At 39.0% G+C, this 12,485-nt stretch overlaps 1 protein-coding gene across 4 annotated transcripts in view; it reads left to right on the forward strand.

The window, feature by feature from the left end:
* LOC126418141 (serine/threonine-protein phosphatase 6 regulatory ankyrin repeat subunit B-like) overlaps positions 1-12,485 on the forward strand; it is a 352,754-nt gene that overhangs the window by 319,861 nt on the left and 20,408 nt on the right. For all 4 annotated transcript variants that reach the window (XM_050085172.1, XM_050085171.1, XM_050085170.1 and 1 more), the window contains exon 15: positions 420-521. In XM_050085172.1, coding sequence (XP_049941129.1) covers positions 420-521 — 102 coding nt within the window. The remainder of the gene's footprint in view (positions 1-419; positions 522-12,485) is intronic.

Raw genomic sequence — 12,485 nt, forward strand, 5'->3', positions numbered from 1 at the left:
TTGTGTGTCTATCGACCTGCCAGCACTTTTGTTTGGTAAGTCTCATCATATAATTATGTCTCAATGATATGAGTATCTTCTCTGATACATTGGTCTGCTGGCATTTGTCTTTCAGGAGTGTGTTGAAATCAGAATCGGCAGCAATAATTTTAACTGGAACAGTGATTACATCCCAATTAGAATATGAAAGTGGGTAACTGATGCCGAGAGGCCAATCACAGGCTGAACTGTTGTGTATTAAATGACATCACAGTAGCAGCCATGGCAGTCAGTTTCTTCTGACAATAAGGGTGGGGGATGTCAAGACCTTCTGACTAATGCAACAAGAACATTTTATATAAGGGTCCCATAAAGAAAAACTTCACCACCATACAAATGACATAAGCTCAAAGTCTAATGTTAACTTTGTTTTTTTGCAGGTAATTAAACTGCTGTTGGATGCTGGGTCAGATTTATCAGGAACTGAGAAAGAGTCTCGGGTTAGAATAACTCATTTGGCTGTAGAAGCAGAAGACTTTCAGGTTAGTCATAGAATATTATCACACAATCACATGCAATGTTACAGTTTTACTGCAATGCCACTTATATCTGGAGCAGATTCTTATGGACTGGTCATATTCACTAGTACAGCACAATAAAAATATGGCATCTAATTATTTTAATGTTGTTGTTTTGATGTCCTTCTTATGTCTTTATGTCCTTTCATGAGACATAGTTACTAAGAGATTGGGCTAGTGCAAGTTTTGTGGTCAGTAAGTTCCCAGGTTTTCTTCCTGCAACAATATGACCCACAGAATGTGTCTCGCTTATACACTTCTAAAGTGCTTCACAAAAGGGTACAATCCTCTTGATCAAATGGTTACAGGTGGTGACACATGGTTTCCAAATGTGAATGTTGAGAAAAAAAGAGCAGGCTATTGACTGGGTTCACATCAGCACACAAGAGCTTTTGAAATATCACCAGGCTACTACTTGTTCCTTTCCTTTTTAAAATGGCATTACTGTCATTAGAAAGGCATTTTGATAATGCAGTTTATGGGGTGGGATGCAGCAGGCAGTTCATCAGTGCACAGAAAAATACTTAAAAGGCTGTGAAGAGAAATTCAGAACAAATGAAATGGAATGTACAGCTCTACCATGCTTCAAGAACTGCCAAGTTTCAACTGAAATTTGTTTGACCATCCTGTGTATACCACTGATCGGACTCTCAGTCATTATCACAGTATCTTATCTCTCGTGCAGCATGACAAAGTAGTTATTTTCATGTAATTTCAGAAGTGATTACGTGCTCCAGGACACCATTTACTATCAGAAGGCCACAAATACACCTGAGATATGATATTGAATTCAGAATTTTAGACCATTGAAAAGTAGATCTACAATTAGCCCTACAGAAAGATATAGCTAAGAAAGTACAGTGTGAGACGTAATTAAGCATTCACAGTAGCAACAACAACTACAACAACAACTGTTACTACAATAACTGCTACTACTACTACTACTACTGCAATACAAGAAGAACAACAAATTCCTAGAAAACTTAAAACTAGGGTTGAAGGCAGTAATATGACTCTGACTAAAGCACATAAAGGAGGGACTGAAGTACTGTTAAATTAAGCAGATTATTCAAATAAAGTGGAATAATTTTTCCAGTCAGTTCAGCTACTAAGGCTACAAAAGGATCCAATCGCTGAATACAATGCACATTATAAGCAGTTAGTAAACAAGTACTCCAGTTTACTCTGTATACTTAGGTAACAGTATTCTTCAGATGAGCTGTATGGCTCTCCCAAAGTCCACAAACCAGACATGGCAATCCAGCAAGTGGTGTCTGCAGTACAGTTATCAGGGCACAATGTTGCCAGGAGAATGAATGTCATCATTAAGAAAAAAACTGAACTTCAAAGGGAAATATAACAGTAACAGTTTAGATTTTGTGAACAAGCTAACACATGTTAAGATTACAGCAAATGCAAAATTTTACTTTTTTATATGCACAGCCTGTGTCACGAATTCCTGTGAAAGACTATGTAGATATTGTGTCACAGGCATTGCATTTGCATAACAGTAATCCGCAAGAACAGCTGAACATAGTTAATCAGCAAAATGTTGCTTACATCAAAATGATTTCTGGTTTCAAGGGAAATCCTAAAAATAAGCAGAGCGTTTAGCAGAAATATTACATTACATTAATATTTGTTCCATAGATCATGAATACGACATTTTGTAATGACATGGAACGTGTCACTTTAACATAAGTTTTCTTTACATGATATAATCCTTTTCTTGATTTATTTTTTTATAGTTACTACTTCATATCTAAAAATTCATTGTGTAGAAGGAGTTGTCATTCAGAAATTCTTTTAATGTGCCTTTAAATGCTGGTTGTCTATCTGACAAAACTTTTAATGCTATTCGGTAAATGACCAAAGATTTTTGTGACACCACAATTCACCCCTTTCTGTGCCAAAATCAGATTTAACCCACAAAAGTGAAGATCATCCTTTCCACCAGTGTTGTAGCTATGCACTTTTCGAGTGAGATGGATTATTTCATAAGTGAATATATTTATCGTGAAGGTACTGTGAATGTCCCAAGTTCCTTAAATAAATGTCTGCAAGTCAATCTTGGGTGGGCTCCAGCAATTATTCTGATTACACACTTTTGCACAATGAATATTTTTTCTCTTAATGATGAATTGCCCCAAAATATGTTGCCATATGAAAGCAGTGAATGAACATAGGCATAGTAGGCTAATTTACTGACATATTTATCACCAAAAACCAATAACCATAATAGCATAAGTAGCTGAGCCTAACCATTTCAGCAGATCATTGATGTGTTTCTTGCACTTCAGTTTCTCATCAATACACTCACCCAGAAATTTTGAATTTTCTGCCTTAGCAGCAGACTTCTGTTTATAGTCTATGTTTATCAATGGTGTTATGCCATTTACTGTACAGAATTGTATAAACTGTGCTTTCTCAAAATTCAGTGAGAGTCCATTTGCAAAGAACCTCTTAATAATTTTCTGGAAGACATTATTTACAATTTCCTCAGCAGTTTCTTGTTTATAGGTTCTGATTACTATACTTGCATCCTCAGCAAAAAGAACTAGCTTTGCTTCTTCATGATTCTAGAGTGACAAGTCATTAATATATATTAAGACCCATAAAGGACCCAAGACTGAACCCTGTAGGACACCATTCTTGATACCTCCCCAATTAGAGAACTCTGCTGATCTTTGCTGACTATTTGTACTGTTAATTTCAACCTTCTGCATTCTTCCAGTTAAATATAAATTAAACCATTTGTGCACCGTCCCACTCATACCACAATACTTAAGCTTATCTAGAAGAATTTTGTAGTTCACACAATCAAAAGCCTTTGAGAGATCACAAAATATCCCAATGGGTGATGTTCGGTAATTCAAAGCATTTAATATTTTGGTTAGTGAAAGCATGTATAGCATTTTCTGTTGAAAAACCTTTCTGAAAACCAAATTGACATTTTATTAGTACTTCATTTTTATAAATATGTGAAGCCACTCTTGAATACTTTTTCAAGAATTTTGGATAAAGCTGTCAGAATTGAGAATGGGTGGTAGTTGTTAGCATCAGACCTATCCCCTTTTTTATGCAATGGTGTAACAGTAGCATATTTCAGTGTGGCTGGAAAAATGCCCTGTTTCAGTGAGATACTACATATGTGGCTGGGAATCCTACTCTTCTGTTGGGAACAGGCTTTTAGAATTCTGGTGGAAATGCCATCAATTCCAGGTGAGCTTTTGCTTTTGAGTGAAATTATTATTTTCCTAATTTCAATAGGAGAAGTGGGTTGAATTTCAGTTTTATAATAGCTATTCAGTTTTATCAATGGCTATTGCCTCTTCCACATACTGTGTTGTATTTTCTAATGAACAGCTGGATTGTATTTTCTCAGCAACACTTAAAAATAATTATTAAAAGTATTTTCTACTTCAAACTTTTTGTTAACAGAATTTTCATTGAATTTGATACAAATATTGTCTTCCTGTGCTCTCAGTTGCCCTGCTTCCCTGTTAACAATGTTCCAGATTGTTTTAATTTTATTATCAGAGGTGCTAATCTCAGACATAATGCCCATACTTCTGGACTATTTGATAACTTTTCTTAATACAGTGCAGTAGTTTTTATAATGTGTGAGTGTTTCTGCATCATTACTCCTTCTAGCTATAAGACACATTTCCCTTTTCTGTTTACAAGATATTTTTATGGCTTTAGTAAGCCATGGTTTTTTAGATGGTTTCTTACAATTGTATTTAACTCTTTCCTTAGGGAAACTTGTTTTCAGATATATTCTCAAAGGTACCATGAAATAGATTAAAATATAAATTAGCGTCAGGTTCCCTGTGCACCTCATCCCAGTGTAACTTTTGCAAGCTTTCCCTAGAATTTGCAATTGTTAAAGCATCAAGTGAACACACTATTTTGGAGGACTGTTTTGCATTACTGCATGGAGTTACGTCATATGCTGTAACTACCTGTTGCATCATGATCAGAAAGACCATTCTTAGCAGAAAAAGTTTTTATCTGATTATATTTGTCTTTCAGTGTGCTACTTTCCTGTATTACTGGAATAGGAAAATCAATAAGTGATGTCAAATTGAACAAACCAAGGAATACTTGAAGGTCGTGCTTTCTATCAGACTCTTTCAGAATATCTACATTTAAATACCCAGAAACAATAATTTCTTTCAATCTGTCTGACAGACGGCACAACCAAAAATCCAAATTTTTCAGAAATAGCTGAAAATTTCTCAATGGGAACACCTCTACACAGCTAAAATTATGAAAGTACTGTTATTTAGTTTAAGCCCACAGGCACATTCTTTCATATGTTGCTCTCCACAGACTTTTTTTAGTTTCTAAATTTTTCACACTATGATAAATTTTAACATATGGCAACTTCTCTCTCCATAGTGTATCTGCTTTCTTGTACTGAAAGCTTATATCCACCTATATTTATCTTTTCCATGTCTTTGACTGTATGATGTTCAGACAGGCACAGTACATCTATTCCAACCTCAGTTTCTAAATTTTCTAAACAAACAAGAATCTCATCTACTTTGTTTTTTAATCCCCTGATATTCTGATGCAATAAACTGATGTTATTTTTCACTATACTTTTATCAGAATCTTGTGATACTTTAACATCTCTAGTACTTGCCTGTCTGAGCTTCTCCTTAAGCTTAAGTTCAATCAATGTTGGATGATTGGACACTGATCTTAGCCTAAAAAAGAAGTACTCACAGTGTTGTTTTTCTGGGGGAATGCTGGGGGATGCGTACCCCTAAACTTTTTCGTCGGCAAAGTAATTTTTTTTACGATGTTGAGAACTTGGGAAAGTGCCAAAGATTTATTTCATGGATGTAAATATTTTATTTAATTTTTTTGTGTTGGTAATTGCAATACAAATTATACCAGTGCAGTCTTTGGTGGGAGAAGTGATGTCATTGACTGTTTCAAACTTTTCGAAGCAGCGGCAACCATTCTCAACAACTGAATCGCTGGCAGCCAGTTCGACAAGCATGTAGTAGTCTCGCCCACTAATAGTGGGCGATGGTAGTGCTAAACAGATATGCGTACACTCAAACACCGAGCTATGGATAGATGTCTCTACTGTCCCACTACCAATATCCTTTGCGATTCATTGTGGAAAAACTTTAAAGCTTTGGTTGCTCACTTCACAGCTGCAAAAGACGATCAAAGCAGGGAATCAACTGACAGAGGTATGTACAGTGGTTTATTGAAGTACATTACCAAAGTTGACTTCATTCTCGACTTGGCTCTAATGTGTGATGCCCTTCAAGAATTATCACAATTAAGTCTTGAGCTACAGTCAAGATACATTACACTGTATTCTGCCGAACAGAAGATCAGAAGTCAGCTGTTGGTGTTTGAAGAAAGAAAAGTGAGCTGAGGTCCTCATTACTGTGAAGCTCTCAAAGCAGTCTAAGAGCTAAACTTCAGAGAATTCCACTGGAAAAGGGGGCAACTCAGACATCTTGAGCCCAGCATATTTTACGATTGTCTGAAACAGCGGATGGAGAATCGTCTTCTGCAGACAGAGGATATTGCTATCTCTGGATGTGCAAAAGTTTTGGACTCATCAAATTGCCCTGAGAATCCTGGAATAACATATGGTGAAACAAATATCAAAACTTTATGTGGTCGTTTTGCTCTTCCAGAGCATTTGAGAGTATTTGATGGAGAAGAAAATTCCAGCGTCCGTCCTTCATCTTCAGAATGCACTGAAATGTGTTGCTATATCAATGAGTGAATGTGAACATGGGTTTTCCCAAATTAATCTGATCATCTCGCCAACAAGAGCTTCATTTCATCTTTCCACAGTCAGTAATCTGATGTTCGTAAAGTTGGTTGGTCCTCCACTGATGTTGTTCCAGCCCATGGACTATGTATGCACTTGGTTCATGAAAGGCAGACATCTTGCTACTGATAGCAAGAGTAAAGTAAGAAGGCGTGAAGACTACAGCAGCAATGAACTAAAGTCAGTTTGGAAACTGTTGTAATGCTATTAATGTAAGTTTCACTGTAGTTTTATAGTTAAATAAATTTTCAGCTGTATTAAAAATTGGGTCAGTTGAAGCAGGCGATACCACCCATCCTCTATGCCATTTCGGGAGCCAAACAAAGTTGCAAAAGATTTTTGTAGTGTAGTTTCTATTGTTGTTGATGATAGGTGTGGATGGTTTTTGTTGTATTGTGTCTTTTAGTGGTGCTTTATAAGTTAAAATATGTGTTCGGTAATATTTCCTTGTATTGTTTTGTATGTCAGAGGGTTGATTGGACTCACCTGTCTCATTTGATGTGTATTATAGGTCAATTGAAGTGTACTATACCATTTTCTTTTATTGTTCAGGGGTTGATGGGAATCGCATGCTTCATTTGAGGTGATGTAAATTGAAGTGTTCGATACCACATTCTCTTGTATTTTTGGGTATTTCTCGGTATCACCTGCTTCATTTGAGCTAAGTCAACTGAAGTGTTATCCCAGCCAATTGACCCATCCCTTTCCTATCGAGATGCAGGCCACATTGTGTGAAGTCCCACCTACTAATAGTATGAACAGGAACCAAACCTATGGTATGCCTGACAAAGTAGCCACCCGAAGGAGATGATCTAACTCCATGTTGACCCTTCTGACAGAGCTGTCCAGTTGGGGCCGATTGTACTGCATGAAAGCAGTAAGGAAGACAACATTTGTACAGTTCTTAGCAGATGCTTTCTTTACCAAGTAACACTCAGTATTGTAGCTCTCATCCATGTCATACTGTTTCATGCTCCACCCATTATCATAACATGATCCTGCTCTGTAAAACTCTTGCACAATGATCCTAGACCCTCTAGCACTTTGCTAAGGTATACCCTGGACTTGAAAAACCTTGTCACCTGGTACCTGTCACCTAGTTTTTCCTGCAAGATCTGGCCCACTCTTCTTCTGTGGTTACTGCCTAACAGAACTTTCCTCCTCTGTTCTACTTTTTTTAGGAACATTTGGTTTCCTGGTGAAAGTCTGTTGCATATTAACTACACTTACATCTACCTAACCTCTCCCTTAGTCAACTGAAGTAGCATGACAAATTTATTCTTTGTGCCAATGATGAACCTGTCAGATACTGTTCTCTTTCTGTGGCCCCTGTTCCTTGCTACCACTTCCCACCTGTCTTCTCCTTTCTCCCCTATTAACTTCATCAGTTCCTCCCTAGCGCTATCCAGTCCAGCCTTAAGGGCTGTAATCTTCCTTTCCTGTTCAGCTATTTTCTCATCCCTTGAAGATATGTTGCAATACCATGGAAGAGACCCATTTAGTTCCCCAATTCCCATGCCACTACCCCCCCGCTCCCCCCACCCCCAAGTAACCATCTGTCACAACAGCTCCATAGAACCCAAGAGTATTCAAGTGTGTGCTGTCTGTGCCAGGGGTGTCAACTTCTATCCATGTTGATGGACATGTGGGAGACTTGAGTTTCTGAAGAGTGTACCACTGGCAAAACAAATTGTGTATTGGTACAGATCTGTCAGTGATGTTCACTGAATGTAGAAAGGTTCCACCAGACAACTCTAGAAGTTTTTGGGAAATATGAACCTGTGACATACTAACATGAAGGTAAGTGTGGAGTTAGGAGGTTCCACCATTAGTTTCCTAGACATAAAATAGCAACCATAAATTTAAAATTTGCCGGGAGGGTTACTTGATTGACACTTCATCCCAGCTTTCTCTCAAAATCTAACTGCCTACAAACATGCAGTATTCCAACATATGACTCACCATCTCCTTTCTGTCGTCCTGTCCCAAGAAGACTGTGCCCAGGATGTCAATACAAGAAAAAACAACAGCCACAAATAATGAAATTGGTTCCAACATTATTGAAAAAATTCTCAACAAAAAATTGGAGAAGCAAGCCAAATCCCTACTGTACCCAGTGATCATTGTAGTGTGGTTAACTTCTAAGAGCTAATGATTTATTTCCACATGTTACATTGTATTGATATTTGCATCTGTAGGTATATCCGATTTCCTAATACATGAAATGTGGAAGACTAAACTAGTTGAAAAATCAAACAGTAACACAATACATAGAATTCTACATGTCATGGAGTATTTACCGACACTGCCACTGTGCTTATCATCATGATGTAATGCTCTACATGACTCCATACCCCCTCCACCCTACCCCCCCCCCCCCCCCCCCCAACCAGTACAGTGGTATCTGGGGTTGAATCAGACATAACATCCAGCATGCATTGTCACTGTTATCTGGAAACCAGGTATTTTATTACTGAATTCAGTGGTGTCAGCATTTTATGGGGGAACCTCACTTAGTGTCACTTTTTTTTTTACAGTGCCTGTTGGCTGTCACATCTTGCTGGCATCCTGTTGGACATGTGTAATTTCAGATACTTCATTTTTATCCTTGGCAGTCATGGAGCCAGCCATCTTCATTGTATCTTGTGTATCGTAAAAGGCAGTGGATACAGCGGTAGACACGCATCTGATGTCTATGTTAAAAGTGTTGTTGCTTCTACCAAGCACTGTATATGGCCCTTCATACAGTGGATGCAGTGGCTTGCACACCACGTCATTTCATACGAACCCACAGTTGCAGCTGAAGAGGTTTTTGAATATGAACAGGTGTCATCTACTTTGCTCTCTATGTGTCACTGGCTGAAGTTTTCAGATGTGCAGTTGTAATTTGCTGACAAACTCTGATACATCAACTGCATCATCTGTCACATTACTCATTAACTCCCCTGGTGGTAGGCACAGTGTTTGCCCATAGCACTAATTCAGCTGCTGCATAGCCTTCAGGTTGCCATTAAATGGTGTATGGAGACCAAGGGGCACAATGGGTAATGTGTCCATCCAGTTTTGTGTAGCATGACACTGAAGGGCTGACTGAAGTTGGCAATGCAGGCATTCTGCTATTCCATTCACTGCCAGGTGATAAGCAGTAGCATGAATGCACTTAGTGCCCAACAAATTGGGCAAAACTTTGAACAGGTAAGCCTCAAACTGGCGTCCTTGATCTGTTGTAATGTGTACCGGTATGTCAATCTGGGTGCTCCACGTATTGAAGAACATTTGTGCTAGTGTCTCAGCTGTAATGTCTTTCACAGGGAAAGCTTGAGGCCATCTTGAAAATCTATCCATGACCGTGAGGCCATAGCTGTAGCCTTCTGATACTGGAGGGGGCTCCACAATTTCTGTATGAACATGTTTGAAGTGTTGACTTGGAGGCAGAAATGTGCCTCAGGGTGCCTCAATATGCCAAATGATCTTACTTTTCCGGCATATAATGCAGATTTTGACTAATGTCCTACAGTCTGCATCCATTCCTGGCCAGACGAAACTCTGACTAGTTTTGCAGTGGGACCCACGGATGAGCCAGGTTGTGCACTGACACAGTTGCTTGTGATCGAAATTGATGAGTTATGAACAGTTGTACTTCTATGCCAGACGTGTCACAGTACAATACAACACTTATCTCTGGTACAGTCCTGTTTTGTAACTTCAATCCTGTTGGGAGGAGGAGGAGATTAGTGTTTAATGTCCCATTGACAATGAGGTCATTAGAGACAGAAGAAAAACTTAGATTAGAGGAGGAAGGGGAAAGAAGTCTGCCGTTTCCTTTCAAAGAAACCATCCTGACACATGTCTGAAATGTTTTAGGAAAATCACAGAGAACCTAAATCAGGATGGCAGGATGCAGGTTTGAACCATTGTCCTCCCGAATGCAAGTCCAGTGTGCTAACCACTGTGCTACGTCACACAGTCTATCCCGCTGGGTTATCCAATAAAATGCATAGCTCATCAATGTATTGCTGGGATTGAGCTAGGATCTCGTAATCAGTTGCATAGCTTCAACACATGAGAGAGCATCTGCTGACACATTTGCCTTTCTTTGTGAGTCATAAACTGGCTAATATAGTCCAAATGTTGAAATTGTCTTGGTGATGCTTTCCCTGGTTTCATATTGAAAGCATATGTCTGTGGCTTATGGTCCATGTATACGGTAAAGTGTCAGCCTTCTAATGAGTGCTGGAACTTCCTAACCTTGGCATATGCGGCGTATAGCTCTTGACCGTAAGTTGCCCAGCATTGCTGTGACAGTGATGGCTTGCAATTGAAGAATACGAGTGGCTGTCAACTATGTTCCACTTGTTGCTGAAGTACAGCACTGATGGCAGTAGCTGATGCATCTACCATGAGCACAAGTGGGACGTGTGATGATGAATGATCTAATTGTGTAGCTTCTGCTATTGCTTTTTTTTACAACTTGGAAAGCAGTATCCGTTTTGTCTGTCCATTGCACTTTATTAATTGGCTTTGGTGCACCCTTCAGAAGTTCATTCAATGGAGCTGTTACTAGTGCATGATTGCATATAAATTTATGATAGAAATTACTGATGCCAAGAAAATGACATAGCTCCCTAATTGTAGAAATACATGACTGTGGCTTCCACCTTATATTGAGGGGGTTGGATGCCATGACGTTGATCGTATATCCCAGATATTGAATCTCTGTTGCCCCAGAAGTACACTTTGCAGGGTTAATAACCAGGCCTTGCATACGTAAAAGATCAAATATCTGGTTTAAATGTTCTAGATGTTCCACTTCTGACAAAGACATCACTAAAATGTGATCTATGTAGATGAAACAGAAATTCAGATCTCTTGATTTCATCCATGAAGTGTTGAAATGTCTGCACCATATTACACAGTCTGAAAGAGATTCTGATAAAACTAAAAAAGACTGAAAGGTGTCATTACAGCTGTCTTGTGTATGTCTCCTGGTACTACACGATGAATTTGATAGTACACTTGCACTAAGTAAGCACTAGAGACTATTGTCTTACCGTGTATGTTGAAAGCAAAATCTTCTATGTGTGGCACTGGATACAGATCAGGAGTGGTCTTTTCATTGAGTTGGCAGTAATCACTACAAGGGCACCATCCATTATGCTTCTTTGGTACCATGTGTAACAGGGCTGCCCAACTGGTGCTAGAAGCTTGATAGATGCCTTGTGTCAGCAAGCTACAAAATTTCTGCTTCATGAGTTTCAGTTTTTCTGGTGATGGACACTGAAGATGGGCATAGACTGGTGGCCCTGGTGTAGTAAGAGTATGGTGTTCTATGCTGTGCTTCATTGGCGCCAGGGTGTGCGATTGTTTTGTAATCTTGGGGAACTTTCATAACAGGTTTATGTATGGAGTATCCTCTGAAATTGTGCATACTGTTGTCTGAGTGACACAGCATACCTTTCCTCAGCTATCCAGGTTAATAGTAGAATCTGTCAACCGTTGATGTCATAAGTCGGGAACCAGTCCATAAAAAAATAAGAAATCAGCTGAAAATGAAGTGTCATGTGGCGAGGGCCTTCTGTCGGGTAGACTGGTCACCTGGTGCAAGTCTTTTGAGTTGACGCCACTTCGCATTGATGGGGATGATATGATAATGATGATGACGAAGACAACACAATACCCAGTCCTTGAGTGGACGAAGACTCATACCTGGCCATGAATCGAACCTGGGCCCCTTTGTACAGCATTCGACCACTCATCTATTGAGGCAGACAGAAATCCACTTCCAGAATAGGTTGCAACACATCTGCCACTATAAATTGCCTTTTGAATCTGCAATGTAATCTGAGATTAAGTATTAGTGTCACGCACCCATATCTCCTGATCTTGTAATCGTTGGCGGTGAATAGGCAGTAATCATCGCAGTTGCAACATGGTAATTGGGTTGCCATGTACACTGACACTTTCATCCCTGTGTCTACCAAATAATGTATTTTTGTATCTCAGTCTGTAATGAAAAGGCAATGTCTGCTATTGCCAGGAATAGCTACTGCAGATATGCACTCTGTCTCATGTTTCCATTTGCGTGGTAAAATACATTTCTAGGCATTGCTGCTGAA

Source organism: Schistocerca serialis, chromosome 1 (assembly GCF_023864345.2).
Source record: "Schistocerca serialis cubense isolate TAMUIC-IGC-003099 chromosome 1, iqSchSeri2.2, whole genome shotgun sequence".
Classification (NCBI taxonomy): Eukaryota; Metazoa; Arthropoda; class Insecta; order Orthoptera; family Acrididae; genus Schistocerca; species Schistocerca serialis.